The sequence below is a fragment of the Aphelocoma coerulescens genome, chromosome 3 (assembly GCF_041296385.1).
Source record: "Aphelocoma coerulescens isolate FSJ_1873_10779 chromosome 3, UR_Acoe_1.0, whole genome shotgun sequence".
Classification (NCBI taxonomy): Eukaryota; Metazoa; Chordata; class Aves; order Passeriformes; family Corvidae; genus Aphelocoma; species Aphelocoma coerulescens.
This window is the reverse complement of record NC_091016.1, coordinates 29,543,986-29,565,270: the sequence shown is the minus strand read 5'-3', so window position 1 is coordinate 29,565,270 and position 21,285 is coordinate 29,543,986. Positions and strand designations below refer to the sequence as shown.

Sequence of the window (21,285 nt, the reverse complement as noted above, 5' to 3'; positions counted from 1 at the left end):
ATACAGGGCTTTTGAATGTCACCACATAACTGGTGACAAAGATGTTCTTTTCACAGTAACCTGATGTAAAAGCTGTACCTTGTTATAACTTCCCTTTTTGCAGCCGGCATACTGTTGGTGTTATGCAGCCATCTAGAGGGCCTGGTGCCTGTGCCGACTTCAGACAGATGACCAGAAACCACAAAACTGCAGGAAAACATAAACTCTGCTGACCCTTAGTGGCTGTAACTTGGCTGCAGTGCTTTGGAAATGTTTTTACAAGTTTAGAACTGCTCTTTTGGTGCTGTTATGCAGTGTGTTGTCAATTTTTGGGGGGGGGAGGGGGTAGGGGAAGATACTGACTAACCTGATGAAGGCAAAAAACTGGGGGAGCACTGTCAGCAGAGAATAATATCTGGGTATCACAGAGGAGAACATCCCTAACCTTGAGATTTTACAGCAGTTACACAGAGTAAATGCAATTCATACATCAAGGGGCTATCACAATTGACACCGTAAACTGAAGGTGAGTCATTCTCTGGCAAAGAGAGACAGAAAGAAAAAATGGAGGCAAAAGGCAAAAATTATTCAAGAACATCGTGGGCTCTGAGGGACAGATACGATTATTGGAGACATTAGGAGATGTATGTCTGGTTCAGATAGGGAAAACAATTCCTTGTGTTGATGAGACTGCTGACTGACTGGAGTAGAGTGGCTGGAAAATGGCCCAGTGGAAAAGGATCTGGGAGTGCTGGTTGGCAGCCAGCTGAACATGAGCCAGTGTGTGCCCAGGTGGTCAAGAGTGGCATTCTGGCTTGTACCAGAAATAGTGTGGCCAGCAGGACCAGGGCAGTGATTGTCCCTCTGTGGTGGGCCCTGGTGAGGCCACACCTCGAGTGCTGTGTCCAGTTCTTAGCCCCTCACTACAAGAAAGACGTTGAGGCACTGGAGCATGTTCAGAGAAGGGCAATGGAGATGGTGAAGGGTCTGGAGAATAAGTCCTGTGAGGAGCATCAGAGGAATCTGGGAGTGTTTACCCTGGAAAGATGATGCTCAAGGGTGACCTTATCACTCTCTACAACTGCCTGAAAGGAGGCTGTAGCCAGGTAGAGGTCAGTCTCTTCTCCCAGGCAACTATTGACAGGACAAGAGGACATAGCCTCAAGCTCCACCAGGGGAGGTTCAGGTTGGACATTGGGAAGAATTTCTTCATGAAGCGGGTGGTTAAGCATTAGAACTGGCTGCCCAGGGAGGTGGTGGAGTCACCCTTCCTGGAAGTGTTGAAGAAATGACTGGATGTGGAACTTAGTTGACATGGTGGTATTCAGTCAAAGGTTGGACTCGATGATCTTGGAGGTTTTTTCCAACCTTAATGATTCTGTGATTCTTTGATTCTATGCCTTCACCTGGGGTATCAGATAGAAGTCTGGCTTTCAAGATCCAGAAACAGGAATTTGAGGATGCAGCCAGGTGATCAGGGGAAGAGAAATATTATTTTATAAGAGGAACTTAAAGATCTAGCAAGAAAAGATCGAATAGGATATGAAATGTTTCCCCCTGTTAAAATATGACATCACTGATGTCAGCAACAGAGAAGGTTAAAAGCCACATGGTGCAAGATCAGATGAGCATAGATTGCTCAAACCTTTGGGGTTGGAAAGTCAATGTGCTTTTAACTCTCAGAACAGTGAGGTTCATTAGTCGTGTCTGCAGTGCCAGGAGGAGGAAGCCCTTGCTAAAATGCAGGTTGATCCAGGAGGGAGTTGTCACCACCTGTACTTCCAGCCCCATGCTCCTGCTTTGGTGGTGCTGTTCAGACCTGCTAATTTATCAAACTGTGTCATGATAATGGTAAAAACAGTGTCCCAGCATAAGTGTGCCTTGTACATCGATGAGGGTGGGCGAGAAGGCTGTGAAAGGCTGTTATGGACTCCTTGTAGCTGTGTGTACCCTGCAGGTGTGTGTACAGCCTATAGGTGCATGTGAACCGTGTGTGTATGCACCCTGTGGCTGTGTATGTACACCCTGTAGGTGTGTGCACGCCATGTAGGTGTGTGCATGCCCTGTAGGTGTGTGCATGCCCTGTAGGTGTGTATGTACACCCTGTGGCTGCGTATGTACGTCCTGTAGGTGTGTGTACACCCTGTAGGTGTGTATGTACACTCTGTACGTGTGTATGTACATCCTGTAGGTGTGTGCACACCCTGTGGCTGTGTATACACACCCTGTAGGTGTGTATGTACATCCTGCAGGTGTGTGTGCACAGCCTGTAGGTGTGTGTACACCCTTTAGGTGTGTGCACGCCCTCTGGCTGTGTATGTACACGCTGCAGGTGTGTATGTACACCCTGTGGCTGTGTGCAGGCCTTTGGCTGTGTATGTACACCCTGTAGGTGTGTGCACAGCCTGTAGGTGTGTGTACACCCTGTAGGTGTGTATGTACACCCTATGGCTGTGTATGTACATCCTGTAGGTGTGTGCATGCCCTGTGGCTGTTTATGTACACCCTGTAGGTGTGTATGTACACCCTGTAGGTGTGTGCACACCCTGTGGCTATGTACACCCTGTGGCTGTGTATGTACACCCTGTACCTTGTAGGTGTGTGCACACCCCGTGGCTGTGTATGTACACCCTGTGGCTGTGTATGTACATCCTGTACCCTGTAGGTGTGTGCACGCCCTGTGACTGTGTATGTACACCCTGTGGCTGTGTATGTACACCCTGCAGGTGTGTGCACGCCCTGTGGCTGTGTATGTACACCCTGTCAGTGTGTATGTACACCCTGTAGGTGTGTGCACGCCCTGTGCTATGTATGTAGGCCATGTAGGTATGTATGTACACCCTGTGGGTGTGTGCACGCCCTGTGACTGTGTATGTACACCCTGTGGCTGTGTATGTACACCCTGTAGGTGTGTATGTACACCCTGTGGGTGTGTGTTCGCCCTGTGACTGTGTATGTACACCCTGTAGGTGTGTATGTACACCCTGTAGGTGTGTATCTACACCCTGTGGGTGTGTGCCCGCCCTGTGGCTGTGTATGTACACCCTGTCGGTGCGTGCCCGCCCTGTGGCTGTGTATGTACACCCTGTCGGTGCGTGCCCGCCCTGTGGCTGTGTATGTACACCCTGTCGGTGTGTATGTACACCCTGTGGGTGTGTGCCCGCCCTGTGGCTGTGTATGTACACCCTGCAGGTGTGTATGTACACCCTGTCGGTGTGTATGTACACCCTGTGGGTGTGCGCCCGCCCTGTGGCTGTGTATGTACACCCTGCAGGTGTGTATGTACACCCTGTAGGTGTGTATCTACACCCTGGGGGTGTGTGCCCACCCTGTGGCTGTGTATGTACACCCTGTGGCTGTGTATGTACACCCTGTAGGTGTGTATGTACACCCTGTCGGTGCGTGCCCGCCCTGTGGCTGTGTATGTACACCCTGTAGGTGTGTATGTACACCCTGTGGGTGTGTGCCCGTCCTGTGGCTGTGTATGTACACCCTGCAGGTGTGTATGTACACCCTGTCGGTGTGTATGTACACCCTGTGGGTGTGCGCCCGCCCTGTGGCTGTGTATGTACACCCTGTGGCTGTGTATGTACACCCTGTAGGTGTGTATGTACACCCTGTCGGTGCGTGCCCGCCCTGTGGCTGTGTATGTACACCCTGTCGGTGTGTATGTACACCCTGTGGCTGTGTATGTACACCCTGTGGGTGTGCACCCGCCCTGTGGCTGTGTATGTACACCCTGCAGGTGTGTATGTACACCCTGTAGGTGTGTATGTACACCCTGTGGGTGTGTGCCCGCCCTGTGGCTGTGTATGTACACCCTGTGGCTGTGTATGTACACCGTGTAGGTGTGTATGTACACCCTGTCGGTGTGTGCCTGCCCTGTGACTGTGTATGTACACCCTGTGGCTGTGTATGTACACCATGTAGGTGTGTATGTACACCCTGTCGGTGTGTGCCTGCCCTGTGGCTGTGTATGTACACCCTGTGGCTGTGTATGTACACCATGTAGGTGTGTATGTACACCCTGTCGGTGTGTGCCTGCCCTGTGGCTGTGTATGTACACCCTGTGGCTGTGTATGTACACCATGTAGGTGTGTATGTACACCCTGTGGGTGTGTGCTCGCCCTGTGGCTGTGTATGTACACCCTGTGGCTGTGTATGTACACCATGTAGGTGTGTATGTACACCCTGTCGGTGTGTGCCTGCCCTGTGGCTGTGTATGTACACCCTGTGGCTGTGTATGTACACCATGTAGGTGTGTATGTACACCCTGTCGGTGTGTGCCTGCCCTGTGGCTGTGTATGTACTCACGCCTGTAGCAGTGTGTGCGCACCCCGTAGGCGGGCGGGCTGCAGCGCCGCCCAGCGTTCGGCCGCGGGGGCGCAGGGCCGGGAGCTCCGCCCCGCTCCCGCCGCCTCCCTCCCTCCCTCCGCGGGGCGGCCGCAGCCCGTAAGGGGCTGGGCGGGACCGGGCGCGGGGTCGCCCGTGTGGCGGCGTGGCTGGAGCGGCCGGGCGCGGGGCCGCCCACTCGCCTGCGGGGCCGCCCACTCGCCTGCGGGGCCGCCCACTCGCCTGCGGGCGTGGAGCCTCCGGTCGGCCCGCCCGAGGCCGCGGCTGCTGCTCCTTCCTGTCCTGGCGGCACAGCCCTCCTCAGGTAGGGGGGCAGCGCCGCCTCCTCTCCCCTCCTTTCTGTCCCGGCTCGGCTAGAGCAGCCGGGATCCGGCCCTGGTTCTGTCCCGAGGGTGCGCCAGCCGTGGGCCGTGGACCCTCGGCTCTGCAGCCGGCGCCCTTGGAGCTGGGGTGTCTGCAGCCGGCGCGGCCGGGCATGGCTCGGTTGCCCTCCCGGCAGCTGCGGGCGGAGTGGGGCCGTCTCCCAGCCCGGCAACGCGGGGTTCTGGAGCCGCGGTGCCCGTGCCGGGTGTCCCGCTGCTGGGTGCTTGTCTGCCCTCCGCCGGGAGACCGCTCCCGTTCTCTCTTTCCCCGCAGGGAGGCGGCCGGCGGGAGCAGCTCCCGTGCCGATGCTGCTGCCGGCATGGGAACTGTGCCTCTACGGGCTCCTCACCGTGGGCTCCCACCTCTACGCTTTCTACGAAGCGCACCAAGTGTCTCGAAGTAAGTGTGCGACGTGGGCGGGCTCGCTCGGGCACAGCTTCCCGCCCGTGGCTGGCCAGGCTGTTCGGTGTGAGCTCTGCTCTCTGGGTCGGTTTCTACTTTGTTCCTCTGCGAGGAGCCCCTTTGTTCTTCCCAGCTGCCAACCTGCCCTATGCGAGGAAGCAGTAGGCAGATGCCACCTGGGCAGAGAGCTTTGTCCCACGACTTTTTTGCTTTTGAGTGCTGGGAAGACCCATGGTAACGGTGTCCTCGGATGTGGCTGTCAGGGAAAAGATGAGGGAGACCTCTGAAGCTCAGCTACGCAGATAGGGAAGACTCAGGAAAGCTGGGTTTGAATTGTCTTGTTTTTCCTGTCTAGTCACGTGCAGCTCCTTGCCGGTGGGTGGTTCAGAAGCAGCTGTGCCTTCCGATGGTACTTGCCAGGGTCTGGACCTGGAGTGGCCCTAGCAAGTGGGTGTTCCCTGCCTGGAGCTCTGGGCCTCCGGTGCCGAGTCCAGGGCTGAGAGCAATGGTTGGGTTGTCTGTAGAGGTTTGTGTTCAGTTTGTTTCCAAACACCTATCTCTGCCTTGTGAAACCTCTTGGTAGCTGCTGTGATGGCTTGGGTTGGAGCTGTGGAGCTATGTAGTGCAGAGCAAGGGTGGGATTTTAAACAAAGTAAGTACAATTTGTAGATAAAAAGAAGCTGTGTTATAGCACATTGTTATTTAAATGGAAATAAAAGTTGTATTATAAAAGTATAACAAGCTGGAGAGGCTTGGCAGGGAATACATATTGTATCTTGTAAGGCTTTAATCAGCAAGATTCTACATTAATGACTACCGGGCTCTTGAAAGAGCTCAAGGGAAGAACAGAAGTGCCAGGAAGGTATTTGCAGAGCAGTGGAAGGAGTGCTGTGTAACTGAGTACAGGGCTGTGCACCCATGCATACAGCAAGTCTTCTGCAAAAGTGGCAAAATGTGGTGGCAACGGGCTCTAGAGGCAGCTTCTCTGAGCAGCTTTTCCATGTTTTGGCTGTATTGGGCACTCTGGGTCTGTGTCCCCCTTCTGCTCTGGTGGGAGAAACCAGGCAGTTCTGAAAAATGGCAAGTGAGGATTACTGCAGGTCTTGTGTGGTAAAAGGTGGGTCACTGCTACTGTCCCTGTTGCAAGCGGGAATCAAAACAGGTTCTGGGAAATTGCTTTGCCATTTTTGTGCTGCAGAGCTGTGGCACATTTGGGGCCCTCACCTAGTGAGCAGTGATGTGGTGGCTTGCTCTTCCCTGGATGTGGGTATCCTCACTGTTGGAGACCACATGAGAATGTGTTGCTCTTGAGCAGCAGAGAACCTGTCCCTGACTCTTTGTGCTCTGGCTGCTGTGTCCTTATCAAAGATTTGCTCTTCCCTGCAGAGTATGAAGCTGCAATGGACAGAAGGTTTGGGCTGGACCCAGGGACTCTCTTACGGGGGCTAAAAAAGGTAGGAGAGGCGACAGTATCTTGTTTTGTGGCAATAATGTGAACATTGTGCATCAATGCCCTTTGCACACCCAAGCTTCTGATTTGGCTTCAGAAGTTTATAGTTACATGCAGATCTAGATATTTGTACTTGATTTTAGTCTGATGTTTCTGATGAGGAAGAGAGATTAGCTGTGTGTGTCTAGATCTAAGAATCATAACCAAAGTTTTGTTGCTTTTCTTGATCCCGGGCTTAAGTGTTTATCCTTTCCTACGTCACTTGATAATCCTCTATTTTACTGTTTGACCTTAAAACTCTGATCAACCTTGACACTTTCTTCAGCCTTTCCCCCCTTTTTCTTGTCACTGGGTGATTTGGATAATACTTAATGTCAATGAACATGTTTTTCTTTTGGTTGGCCTGTTGTACAGCATAGAGGAGTACAGATTTTTGAGGTTTAAGGTCTTAAGAAAACATAGTTGGTGAAAAAAAAAAAAAAAAGGCAAGAAAACTAGTAGTCCTCTACCCCAAACCAAAAAACACATCCCCACCTCCCCTTGCTTGCATTTTTTCAAAAGGATGTGAGGTCGAAAGCAAATAATGCAAATAATCTTGAGGATTCCTTACACAAAACCAGGAATGCATGTCTGCAGAAGGGTTTTGGTGTTTGGCCTGCCATGGCTGCTGGTAATGGACCTTTGATACATACTTTCTAGAAAGCCACGAGACAGTTGAGATGAACTTCTGGTGAGGCTCTATATCAGACACAGGGTTACTAGCTGATCCTTCTTACCTAATTTAGATAAAAATCTCATGCCACAGGTAACTCAAGCTGACCTAACTCCATCTGATTGCAACTGGGCTTTGTTGAAATGGGGAGCTCAAGTTCTCTTCCCACAAAGCACCTTTCCACTGAAGTTTAGTTGTCCAAGGCAGAGTAGAGTTGCTCTCTGAATCCCTCAGGAGAGGTGGTGCTTGCTCAGCTTCAGCACCAGTGCGGTGCTTAGAAGGGACACCATCTAAAGCTCTGTTTTCCTGAACTCTGACCCATTGGAAGTGAAAATGGTGCTGAGTTCACTGTAAGTGATCCAACTGGATTGCTGAAATGATGTTCCTGAGATGTGGGAGTTCTGTTGGGTAACACACAGCTGGCATATTACAGAGGTATTCCCTTGTCCCTTATGGCCAGATAGACATAGTGATCAGTTCCCTTCATGCCACAGGACCCCATGGACTTTGAGTGGAGCTACTGGATTGAATGGGGAAGGGAGCGTATACTGTGGCTTCTGGCTGGTCACCTGCTGGTATCACAAGTGTCCAGGCTCTTGGTGGAGAAGGTATGTAGGGATTTTCTTCGTGGTAGGGAGTTTCTGATGGGTTTGTTTACTGTGGACATGAGAAGCTTTGCAGTGAGACCACTGAGTGTAGTAAATCCCATTCTGTGGTGTGGATTGCGTGTGGGGGTTGGTTGCCTTAATGTTTGGACCTCTAAAAGCTTCTGCCTTGTTGTAAGCCATTAAACAGCATTGTTTGACTTGTACACATAACAAGGGTGCAGTTATTCATTTCTGAGGAAAGTATGTAAAGTGATGGCTGCTTGGTTTTTGGCATGATTGTTAAATGATTGCATGATTGTAGGAAATGATCTGTGTGTGGTGTCCCATCTGCTGGTTTGGGGAAGGAAAGGAAGAAGTTATGTTCTCTCTCAAATTAGGGGGGCTCTGGTTTTCACATGATGCTGCTACAGAAGCACTTTCACCTTTAGGGATACAGTTGGGTTTCTGTGTGTTTTCATGTGTGTTCCTAATCTTGTTGACTGTATTTGTCTCTACTGTAGAACGTGTCTAGGTAGCACAGGTATTTAGTGCCTTTTTTCTTTAGCAATAATTTAATTAATGATTGTTAACTTTTCTTTTTCTGACAGTATAAACCATGGTGCTTGATGGTTTATGGAATGGCTGCCTGCTGGTTGTTACTGGGAGTCAAGGGCTTTGCTGTCATTTTGTTACATGCAGCTATTTCCTTTGCTGTGGCTCAGTTTCAGCTGTCACTCCTGACATGGTTGTGCTCCCTTATCCTGCTGTCCACTTTACGCATACCAGCTGTGGAAGAAACCAAGGTAATGTGAGAAGGACTAGTTAAGTATCAAATTAATTGTGGTGGTGGTTGTCTGTAATGGCATTTAAGGTGCTGGGTTTTGAGTTTGTATCCAGGAGTTACTCAGTTAAGCCTGCCTGTACTTACTGGTGACTGTGACTTCTGCAGGGAGGGAGACTTTCTCCAACACTTTGATTTGTGCCAAATGAGTTACTTGCATCAATCAGCTGTAACCAAGCTCAGTTTTGCTCTTTGTCTGGTGGCTTTTTCTGGGTAGTACAGATTTGGAAAAACTGAAAACTGTTGCCCAGTTGTGAGGAAATGTCCTTTTGTGTTTCATTGGACCAATGGGAAAAACTGGACATTTGTTATAAGGGTTGTTGCTCTGATGTTCGGGGGGGGGGAGGGGAATGAGTGTATAGAATCTCTTCATGTGGTGTGGTCAGTTTTGTGCTTTGCTCTCACAAGGAAAGGGCCCACTGCAATATAAATTGTCAGTCAGCCAAGCTGCATTTGCTGATGTTTCCAAGTATTTTGTGGTAATAGGTTTTTGTTGTTGGCAACAAGGTGTGATACCAAGTGTCAAAAGGTCAGTAAAGGCTCAGTAACGTTTTTTCGAGTCTTAAGCTTTCTCAGGAGTGACTGATTCTCTTCAGATCTAGCTTCAGCCCCAGTAGTCCCTTGGCTATCAATTGTGTTGCTAGCTGGTTTGAATATTGTATTACTGGACTGAATCTGAGGTAGATGTTTCATCTCTGTAAGAAAAGCTCTCCTGCTGTCCTAGTTCTTCACAGCCTAACATGTTTCTGAAATCAAGCTCTTTCTGAAAGTCTGAAAGTTGTCTCTATGCTGGCTGCAGTAGCTCTGGAGGGCCTTTCTCCATCAAAAGCCAGTCCTTGTTGTTGATGTGTTTAGTGCTGTTCACTTTAGATTCTCATTCCCACTGCTGTTGGCTTTAGTTTCGTCCTGCTGCTGCTGACCCCAAAAGTTAGGATGTGAGTAGACACTGTTGTCTTGCCGTAGAGAAAACACGACATTGCACCGTCATGATCTGGCTTTGTTTTGTCTTGCAGAGAAAGTGGTACGACACTGAAAATGAGTATTATCTGCTGCTCTTCACTGTGTCTGTCCGCTGCCTCTTCTGCACTAGCTTCAGCCTGGAGTACTGCTGGCATACACCTACCCAGAAGTCATCCCACTCATTCCCCTGGATGCTGGCATATGTATTTTATTATCCTACATTCCACAATGGACCCCTTGTGAATTTTGATGAATTCAGTAAGCAGGTAACAGTGGTTGTTGTTTGAGTGTCTAAAACTGTCTTCCACATAATTATAAAATCCTCAAATAATACTATAGGAATGTGACAGTTTTGAGTGTATCATTAGGAATTTTGCAATGTCCTGGATATCAACTTTTAAGACAAACCTGTCTCCCCAAGTTCTTCTGCTTCACAGGATGTTCTTGTCTGACATCTGATTCATCCCTTCAATCAGGGAGCCAGTGACATGCTTTGTTACATTTGGAGAGTGTTCATAATTTTAGTGTGCAGCTACTGGACTGGATTTTTGTTTTCTTCTTCATCAGGTGGAATAAAGTAATGTTTTCAGCATAAGCTTGCTATTAACTCTGAAACAGATTTCAGGGTCACAGGAATTTGTTGGGAATTTCTGAAAACTCGAGTTTCCCCTTATGTGGATATGAAAACAGCTGATGACTTACTATGAGTACTTTGCTTCAACTGAGCAGTGTGTTTAATGTACAAGACCTACCTGAATGCTTTTTTTAGTCCCTTGTAGGCTTCTTTTCAAGCCTGCTTTTCGCATGGTGGGAAAAGTCCATGTTTTCGTCCTTTATTGCTTTCCATATTTTCTTGCACGCTTGGGTAAGAAGTGGTATCACAACCTGTTATGTCTGTAGCTAAAAATTTTGTGTCAAAATGGGTTAGTGAACATTTCAAACCATAAAATGTCTTTTTCTCTTTATGTGTAGAAGCCTAGGGACTGCTTCCTTCTGTTTGTATTTGGCGATTTTCTCTTGAAGCCAAAGCAAATACTGGGCTTTATGAAAGTGAAGCTAGATTCTGGTGGACCCTTGAGTGAAAAGTCCTATGCTCATTTGTTTTCACTTGCCTTGGAAGATGCAAGGCTGTATGTTGTTATCTTGGGCTGGATATTGTGGGAAAAGTCTGCATAGACTTGCATAGAAACTGAGGTAATGTTTTTTACTAATTATTTTGTAGCTTCTGAAGTGTGTTAGATTCCACCTAGATCCTTGTACCCTAGAAGAGGGACAGTTGTGCTTTCTTTCCAAGGACTGTTTCAGAAGATCTATGAGACTCCAAGCTGAAAGCAGCTTGGGGATAGCTGGTAGGAAAAACTGGGGGGCCTTGCTTTGAAATTTATCACCTGATATGGCTCAGCAAAGACCTGTACAAAGAACACATGTATTCTTGGTGTAAAAAGAAAAGGAAGAATGAGAATGATATGCCTGTATTTGCAGAAGGTTCTCCTTAAATACATACAGACTGTGGTTAAAGCCCTGAAGAAGATGGAACAAACTGAACAACCTTAATGTGTTTCTTGTTGGTGTTTGCTGAAGGTCATTGTGAGAGCTCTTGCTTGAGCAGAAGGTATTACCTTGGCAGGTGAGGTCAGAAAAGGGTTTCAAAGGTGGCAGTGCCCAACAGTTGATTCAAAATGCACGATGCAAAGAGAGTCTTTATTGATTGTATTGGAAGAGACCACTCTCAGAACCTCTTAACTGAAGCTGAGACTGGGATGAGGGTTCCTGCTGAGCACACTGGGAAGCAAAAATTGTGGAGCTGGAGGCAGTGAAACTGCTGCATGGCCCAAAGAGTGTAATACCAGTTCTGACAATTGGCATCCACTGCCAGGCAAAAATGAGACCCTGACCCTGTCATTGGCCTTGTTGAATTTCTGTGTTGAAACAAGGCATAGCAGTTCTAGACATGGGTTTGAAGGCCTGTTGTGGAAATCACTGTGATAAAATGGTCATCTCCAAGCTTTCATCTAGCTGATGCAAAGGAACCCTCCAAATCAGTGTCCATGTCAGCTGTACAGTGCTTGGGATTGAGGGCCTGTGCAGATGAGTTGGTTGCTTCTCTTGTATGTGCACTTTTGGTGGCCAGGTAGAGACTGGAGAAGGAAATGTTTCACACAGTAATAGATGTATAACGCATGACTGAATTTTTAGGCAATCCTATGTTTCTGGTTTTTGATTCTATTCTCTTTTATTGCAGAAAGGTGGTGCAATAATAATATGCCAATGTGTTTACTGCAGTTAGCAGTGTAAGAGTTTGGAGCCTCTTGAGAAGGCTGTCAACTGCAAACTTTGCCTTATCTGATATTTAAACTTGCACTTCCATTTGCTTGGTACATCATGTAGGTCTTGCTGACTAGGCAATGCTGTGGGAGAAAAATAAAGAACTGTTGTCAAGTAATTGAGTCTCTGCAGTTGATTGAAGTTGGAGGTATTTTAAGAGTAAGCAGTCATTATTCCTGTGTTCAGAAGGGCTGCTGCTTCGAAAACCTTCATTGCTCTAGTTCCTTTAATCTTTTTAGATTATTTCCAGAGGTCAAGTTGCAGGAATTAGTCTCATGTCTGGATTCTGTTCAGGTTAACAACACTTGGCCTTTTTTACAACAGTTTGGTGCAGCGTGGGTTCACATTTGGCTTCTTGTTGGTTTCTACTGCTTACTGAGATTGAGAATGGAGAGACCAGTCTCCCTCGAAGAGTGTGTCAGGAATTTCCAAATGATGTAGTAAAAAGTTCTCAGGATGAGTATTTTGAGTAAAATGGTCAGTTTTGTGCCAGGTAACCTCTTTGGATTTCTTCTTTAGATGAGGAGACAAGAAGCTTTCAGTGTGAAGACCAATCTCAGCATCTTAATTGTGGGCATAATTCGTATTTTCTTTTGGTGGTGCCTGGCTGAGCTGATGATTCACCTCATGTATATCCATGCTCTCTACAGTAGTGCTCTGCCTTTGGAATCTGCATCTTACTGGGCCTTGGGTGAGTATAGAAACAATAGCAGAAATCTTTCTTCTTCCCCCACTTCAAGACCCCCAGTCTCTTTTATGTCCATTTGTAGGTATGTAAATGTAGCACATTATAGCCAGCCCCTGTCAGAAAGTTGATCTACAGACTCATAATATAACATGTAGATTCTCCATAAGCATAGTTGAACTTACTGAGTGCTTCCTAAATTAAAAAATACTCTGTACTTTTTCCAGTCTAGGGTATGTCTCTAAACTTTGTTCTAAAGTGATTCTCCCTCTCAAGTCATAGAAGTGGACACTTCAAGGAGTTTATTTAGTATGGGGATGGAGGAGGGCAGATGTTAAGAATTATTTTTGATCTCCTTCTGATTGATTTTTGGTTTTGTATTCACATGAAAAAGTAAAAGGACAGAACTTGTGCAAATAGTAGAGAGAAGAACTTGCAGATAAGGTAACCTGAAAGTAGTAGTCAGTGCCTCTCAGTTCTGTTTTCCTGCTTGGCTTCCCCCACTTCTACCCTGCTCCCAGCTCCCTGGTATTTCATTAAAATGCCCAGCTGTGAGGAAGAAGAGTGCTGAAAATTGCAGCATAAATCAGCAAGAGCTTTAGGTGGTGTATGTGGTTGATTTGATTCCTGCCCCCCCCCCTTCCCAGCTGTGTCACCAGGTAGGAGGAAAAAAAGCAAAGAAACCGCAGACCTTAAAACTGGGTTCTGAAAAAGCCTTGGTGATTCTTGACTTGCGGGAGGTGTCTCTCACACCAGGGATTGGCCACACGCTGGGACGGGCTGTCCTGCCCTCGCTGGAGCTCGCCTGTGTCACCCGTGCGTGTGTGTTGGAGGGCACTGTTGGACTGCATCGGACTCCGGTCAGCAGAGGGCAATGTGTGCACTCTCTGTGTACCCCATGTGCACATGTACACACCTGATACATGTTTTAGTATACCATTTTTATACCTAAAATGGGCAAGGGCAGATGGAGAGCAAGAAAGGGAGAGGTTTGCCTCAGTGGTTTGCTGTTTGTTCCACTGCTCACTCAGTCACTGTTCAGAAAGGGGATTCTGAGTTTTCATTTTCTGTTCTGAGTGTCAATTCATTGATGAGTTACATCTGTTAGCTCCTAGTGCTTGTGTGTGTTACAAAATGCTGGCCACTTGATAATGCAGGGAAGGCTACAGAATTAGGGATGAAATATTCTAGCTGTGGTGCTACTGGTGGATTTCTCCCTCCCTTCAAGACTACCAGTGTTGATTTTTTAGGGTGGGGAGAGAGTTACTTCGTGGACAGTGGCTAAGTTGTCTTTGTATTTATTTGATGAAATAAAGTGTGTTATCCTAAGAATTAAAACGCGTTTTTAACAGAGGGTTAGAAAAGGTGAAAATGCTTCAACACAACAGGAGATGAAAGCCAGTGTCAGAGTAAGTTTGGACTTTAAAGATGCCTGATTTCAAGTCAAATGATTGTAGTTTAACAAGTTGCCTGTGGAGACCCTGCCTTTAGGAGAGATGTGCTCAAAATATAACCCTTCTCTCACTGAGCTTTGTCTTTGTGGTAATGTAGGCAGGTGTTTAAAATATACTATATATGAGATTTTTGAGCTAGAAATTGGTCACTTAATGTTTCTCTGCAGGTTTTATCACAATGATTATATAGGTTTCCTTAGACTCAAATCAGTGATAGGCCACTGTTGTGACTTGCTTTAGGGAGCCACCAATATATTAGTATGGGTACTGGTAATAATTTACTGTTAAGTCTTACTGGACCCTTATGGATCTTACCATGCTTCTACACTAGTTCCTGTACAGAGCCAAACACTCCCCTCTGTTACTTTGCATGCTGTGTTATTGGGACTAATTTAATCAGATAACTGAGTATTGAGACCAAGGAAGCAGCTTGCTGTTGACTCAGGGGGATTAGCCATGGTATGTAAGCCTTTCTGCACTGATGGGGTTTGTTCATTTTGGGTTTCCTGTTTAACTACAGCAGCTTCAAACCAGCGTGGAACATTTATTTACACTGTGATGCCTGGCTGCCCTCATAGCCTGGTAAACTTAAGGGAAAGGCTGTGAGGCTGTTCTGCAGTCATGTCTAGTTAGGGAGCTTTTATCTGCTACTCCATGCTTTTTTCTGGGATAACTTTAAACAATGGGCAGTAAATGCCAGCAGCACAGGTAAAGGCAACACTGCTGTGAGATTTTGCTCTCAGCATCTGTGGACAATGTCAGTCTCCTCCTCCTGAGTGTGAAGCTACAGTGTGTTCTGCATCACTGTGTGTTGTTCCTGTAAGGTGAGGCAACAAAGAAATAAAAAAATACTCCAAAACTAAACCTTGAATGAGTTACAATGCTTGTTAAAAAATGCTGGTATATAACAGTGTCATTTATGGCCGTGTAAAGCAGAAATGCTAAAGTGACCTAAACTAACATTGCTAAGGGCACACAGGTGTAAAATTTTAAAAATAGTACCTGGGAGAATGTTACACAGCAGCAAGAGAAGTATTTTCTCGTGTGGATGGAATCAGAGGTAAATGAGTTTCTAGAAGCAGCAACATATACCAAGTGGTGCAATATAGCTTTTCAGTAACTAAGGTCCCACATCCAGAAGAGAATGAGGAGTATGATGGACTGCATCCAACTCTATGCCTGTTTGCTGTATATGTATGGCCCTTCAGTTTGTGGAAAGGGTGTTAATGTGTGAATGCAAGAATTAATTTAAAGATGTCAGCTGTGCAATCACAGAACTGTTATTTATTGGTCCCAGGAAGCCATTGTTTGGAGAATGTGACCATTTTCCAGAATTCACAAATCATTGTCTATGTGCACAAATGTTTGTGTCTGTGGATAGTTAGCTATTGACATACTGAGCAATATCAGGGCATTTGTGCTTTTTTAATGATGACAATCAAATGCAGTGTTTATAGCTATTTCATGTGTTTGTGTTAGTGCTGCATCTCATTCTGGTAGCATCAGTCAGATGGTCTGAAAAAATTGGGTGCTTTCAGAATTAATGACACAGCAGGAAGACCCGTATTCCATGTTAATGGAAACTATGGTAGTTTGTTTGTTCTTCTCAGATTTTAATGTTAATTGGGAATAATTTTCTGCCTTTAGATTTTGCTCTGTAAAATGTAAATTTGCAGGCACCAAGAATAAATACCACTATGAATTCCAGTAATCCAGTACCCTGATGAATTGCAGCATGCCTGAAAAATACCTACACGTGCCAGATCAGAGGTTCATCTGTTCTACTGAGTAATGTTTGGATATGGTATGTAATGAAGCAAGAGAAAAGAAATGAGTAAAGGAGAGGTAGAGTGGTGATCCTTTTCAATGTCTATTCTTCAAGCTTCTGCAGCTGAATGACAAATTCACTGACATGTAGTAATGGGGAGCTTAATAGCAATGGTTGAAAGAGCTTAAGTTGAAACAAGTGATTTTTTTTCTTTCTTTACTGTGACAACGTAGACTGTCAGTGGTAAAATTCACTCTGCTGAGGTACATTCTATTGTATGGAAACTGAAATGTATATTGCTAGGTCATTTGTGTGTTAAGTCTGAGTCTGAAAATGCAGATGTTGAAAGAAGCACTGCCTGTATTTCCCTTACGAGGCTTCACATTTTTCCTGGTGGTTCAGCACTGTCTACTTATCTCTGCTCATGTGAGCAGAGCTTCATGTGCATCTGGCAAGGTACAGGGAATGATGAAAGACAGAACTGTGTATGAAAATATATTGTTGAATATAATTGTTGCTCTGGATTAATCTAGATCTTAATAGATCCTGTAGTGGTGAAAATATCTTTTACTAGGAATCTGTCTGTACTTTGTCAGAGGTGTGTGATGTATGGACACATCTGAGATGTACACACACGATAGGATGTTGTGAATTCTCTATGGCTTTAATGTATTGGTTGTAACCATGTGCTGTCTTTTTGTTCTAGTGAAGCATGCACAAGGTAGTGTCAATTAGCTATCACTGTTTTAATTATTAACTAAGCTCTGCTACTTAAAAAGTGTATTTTTGTATGAGCGGTATCTAAGTCAATCTAGAATATGATCCGTTCAAAGGTGGAGCCATGTGGTTTAGTCTGTAGTTGCTGATCCCATGTTTTAGCTTGTCAGAAGAAGAAATGTTATGTATGTTCTTCTTTGACAGTGAGACCTACAGAGTAGTCTATGTAAATTGCATGTAGGGTGCTGCTTTTGATGTATTTGCAGGTTTTTCTGATAAACCCACAGATAGGAAATAGATTTCTGAGTTCATTTTCAGAAGCATGCAGTGTTTTGCTATTGAAATTGGGGTATCTGTTCATCTAAGTAATAATGAAATACTAAGAGGAGACAGAGATTTTTTCCATCCTGCAAAATAATGATAAGGAGAAACTGATGAAATATTTGGCATTTTGAGGTCTGTTTTGTAAACTGGAAATATAAACATGAATCAGAAAACTTAGATTTTTTTTTTCTCTCTAAAATATTAAGTTGTTCCCGGTTTTGTAGAAAGAAGTGTTCATGTGTCTAATTTTTCTAATCTTTCCTGTAGGCTGAACTTCAAGATAGTGTTGGCAATTAACCTACTCCTATGACTACTTTCTTTTTACTCATGTGTGTTGTGGCTTAACCCCAGCTAGAAACTGAACACCACACAGCTGCCCACTCCTTTTCTTTTCTTGGAGAGGTGGGAAGAGAATTGGAAGAATGAAACTGAGAATTTATGGATTGAAATAAAGACAGTTTAATAGGTAAAGCAAAAGCCACATGTGCAAGCAAAGCAAAACAAGGAATTAATTCCCCACTTCTCTAGGCAGGCAGCCCTAGAAAAGCTGGGCTCCTTCATGTACAATGGTTGCTTAGGAAGACAAATGCCATCACTCTGAACATCCCCCCTTTCTTATTCCCCTAGCTTTATATGGTAAGTGTGAGCGTATGGGATATCCCTTGGGTCAGTTGGGATCAGATGTCCTGGCTGTGTCTCCTCCAAGCTCCTTGTGCACCCTCAGCCTTCTCACTGGCGGGGGGTGAGGGGCAGAAAAGGCCTTGACTCTCTAAACTGTGTAGTAGCAAAAACATCCCTGTGTTTTCATCAACACTGTTTTCAGCACAGATCCAAACACAGCCCCACACTGGCCAGTGTGAAGAAAATGAACTCTATCCCAGTAAAAAACAGTGCAATGTGATAACTCTTGCTTTATTTAGAGAGCTTTTTCATGCAAGTAACTACTGTTGAACACAGTGCTTACAGAAGATGTTTTCATATAATGGTTTGGGTTGAAAGGGACCTTAAAGGTCGTCTAATTCCAACCCCTTTGCCATGGGGGTTCCTTCCACTAGACCAGGTTTCTCAAAGTCCTTGGGAGTATTCATGGTAGGTGTCTTTAAAGCATGTGTGTGCTTGAAAAGCCTTCTGGTTTCCTTTAACTTGGAAGACCTGTCTGTGCCTTGACTGAGAGTTCCTTGATGGCTCTGTTTAGTCTTGCTTAAGTAATTTCTCTTTGGGACCTTTATGTCCATTCAGCTTTGTCTAAAAATAAGCACTTAGCCTCCAGGAGAAACACTGTGGGACTTTCCTGCCACTACTCCACCCACATAAGGATGTTCCTTGCTTCTTGTGTGCTGCTGAAAGGCTGGGATATTTTGAACTTGACTATATGGCCCCAAATTCTGAGCTGTTATAAATGTCTGCTTCCTATTAGACTTCTGCCATGTGTCAGTAGCCCTTTTGACATGTGACTTCATATTTATCTCTCTTTTCTAGTGCAACCTGTCCTGGTACTTGACAGAAACAAGCATCTACAGTCATTAATGCCATAGGGTAAATGTAGCTGCAAAAAGGGTAAAGTTGTGATGTTGTGCTCATAATGAAATTGCCGTCTAAGTTACAGTTGACCATGACTTTTGGTGATGGCTTAAGGACAGAAAAATGGCAAGTGTGATTTGCAATACCTGGATGCAAATGTTTTGTTGCTTGCTTATGAAAATATTCTATTTGTTGACTTCTGTCAAAAAAATACCAGGCAGAATTTTGAGAATAAGTAGACTAAAACAAATTAAATCTTGTGAATATTCCAGTTTGTAGTTATTTTTGTTTCAAAGCTCTATGAAACTTAGGAAATGCAGTTTTGCAGTAAACTTAAGGTTAAGGAAAGCATTTGAAGGTCTGTAAATACATTTTTAAAGCATAGGAAAGCTTAGAATTTTTTGAGGATTGGAAGATGATAAAGTAAAAATAGCAGCTTCTATGAAAGTAAATTGCTTTAGTCTGGGACTTCAAACAGCTTAACTGTTGAAATGCATGGGATTAAGATTGGGTACTTTAACTTGATATTTTATCCCTTAACACATTCTGTTTAAAAAAACCCAAAAAACAACAAACCTTGACTTTGAATCCTTTGAATTAATTTATTCTGGAGAAAAGATAGAATCTTTGCAGTACTTCTTCCTCTTAGGTGTGTTATAATACACATTTGATATGGCTCGTTTCCAATTTAAAATAATGCTTGTGTGTGTAAAAAATTATGTGATATTGTTAATGAATTTAATTGTTTAATTTGTGTTTTTAAATCAGGTGATGCAGTGTGGTTCTGGCTGCTTTGTGCTAGAATGGAGCAAATGCAAAGCAGCTGGAATGTCCCAGGTATGCAAGAAGGTTTTAAAGCCTGTGCCTGTTGCCAATACAGCCCGGCTGTTTTGTGGCTGTGAATCTTGCCCTTAGTTTTCCCTGAGTGGCCAGGACTCTCCTACTGCTGGCAGGAGTTCAAGACCAGTGAGAACTAGATCTGTGTGTTTTGACAGGGACCTTTGTGTTGCTGTTTTTGTGAGTCTTGAAATTGCCACTCACAGAGTAGCTCCTGTGTGCCAGGTGTGACTGTGGTGTGATGTGTGTGTTTAAGATGCCAGTGCTACTGAGCTGCCTGTTAGTTACAGTAATGACAGCCTAGATGTGTGTTATTGGAGGTGGTGAAAAGGCCTTTTTTCCACAACTCGCATATTATGACTTTGTATCTGTGAACTCAATCTTTCATCATTGTATTTAAAATCAAATGTATTGATTTTTCGGGTCTCAGAGTGGAAGCCTGTCTCTAAATACCTTTCCATCAAGTACGGCGAAAGGATTTTGAATTTTACTAGTGCACAAACAGCTGTGATCTTCATAATTGATTTGTGTGGGTGTCAGTGTTCAGCTCTCCAATGAAATTTGTCAGAAAAGAAATGAGACACTGAATGAGAAGGGAATTAAAGCAGAAAGTTGGCTGTACAGATGATTTAGCAGTAATCTAATGTGGAGCTAATTGGCTAGTATCCAAATTGTGCTTCTGATTGTTTGTTTTCCTCTGGGGAATAATGTTATTGAACACTAGATGCCTGCTTCCCTGAAGTAAAGTAACATAAGCTTCATGTCTCAGTATTTTGTTCTAACATCAATTTTTATCTTATATGGCACAACTGTTTCTTATCACGTGCATGGATTATAATATTACAACGAAAAATATTGGATTGTCATAGCAAGATATTGGCCATGTGTAGGCCAGCAGGAATTTTGCATTTTGTTATTAGTACCAGAATTTCACTCTAGGTTGTTATACAGTAGATGAATTTTTAATGCTTAGCTTTTGGTTGTCATCCATAGTAATACTCATTAGTCAGCAGAATGCAATAGGGATGTTCCCCCCTCCTCAAAAAAAGACAGGTTACTTAAATGTTCATGGAGTTGTCCTGCTGCAGTCAGATTAAACACTTTGCCTCCAAGGAACGTCTGCTGGAAGGCTTTAAAATTGGACTGAACGTCTAAAGTCCTTCAGTCAAGTTAGGTAATATAACTGAGCGAAAGCAGAGCACTGGAATGGAAGGAGATGTAGCAATTGCATTTTATAGGGTTTTTTTCTCTATTGAAGTATAAAATTACAATTTTAGTTTCCCTTCTTTGTGGTGAGATTTTCCGTGTGTCAACTGTCAGATGGAAAAGTTCACCAAAGTCATTGGGTCCTTCAGGAGTGACCTCATCAGTTTCTGTAAAGGTGCTGGCCTCTGCTTTTTACTGTGTTTTTACTTATTGGTCAATACCACTTTGTTCAACAGAAAACATAGAATATTAGTTTGAATCATCTTCCTTTATAATGCACTCTAAGGTTGTTACTTGCATGAATAATAATAATGAGAATATGTATGATTTTCATCTCAGATCTGTGTAAGATGCTGGAGTTTGTGTCATAACCTGAGGTTAAGCTGTGAGCGAGTACACTGCCAAAATTTATGCTTTGGAAAAAAGGCAGCTAAAGGACCTTAAGGACACCTTTGTCTGTGGGTTTAGAAACTGAAATATGCTTTAAGCATTATGCCAGGTGGAGTTCCAGTCTTCTATGCCTTGGATGCAGCAGAAGGGCATCTTGTAGGAGTATTTTCTGGGGACTCAAAGAATCTGACAGGACATGGGATGTTTGTGGGGATGTCAGGATAAGGTGCAGTTATAGCCATTGTTTATGGCTGTTCTGGAGTAACAAGTGTAGAGTGGTTGGTTGGGGTTTTTTTGCAAAGATAAATTTACTGTCCCTGTGGTAAATGTTCATTGCTTATATTGGTATATTCTGATTTTTAGCTCAATATAAGTCAGTTTTTATTTTTTCATAGCAGTCAACACCCACAG

General features: G+C 44.7%; 1 protein-coding gene across 4 annotated transcripts in view; it reads left to right on the top strand.

The window, feature by feature from the left end:
• The window catches only part of HHAT (hedgehog acyltransferase), a 212,552-nt gene that overhangs the window by 56,181 nt on the left and 135,086 nt on the right, over positions 1 to 21,285 (top strand). Inside the window, exons 1-7 of one of the 4 annotated variants that reach the window (XM_069009626.1) lie at positions 4,546 to 4,636; positions 4,969 to 5,094; positions 6,484 to 6,551; positions 7,754 to 7,867; positions 8,455 to 8,649; positions 9,701 to 9,913; positions 12,492 to 12,663. In XM_069009626.1, coding sequence (XP_068865727.1) covers positions 5,001 to 5,094; positions 6,484 to 6,551; positions 7,754 to 7,867; positions 8,455 to 8,649; positions 9,701 to 9,913; positions 12,492 to 12,663 — 856 coding nt within the window. In that variant the 5' untranslated portion in view covers positions 4,546 to 4,636; positions 4,969 to 5,000. Of the gene's footprint in view, positions 1 to 4,545; positions 4,637 to 4,968; positions 5,095 to 6,483; positions 6,552 to 7,753; positions 7,868 to 8,454; positions 8,650 to 9,700; positions 9,914 to 12,491; positions 12,664 to 21,285 lie in introns of those variants that run through there. The other 3 variants (XM_069009623.1, XM_069009622.1, XM_069009625.1) reach the window with 3 other exon arrangements.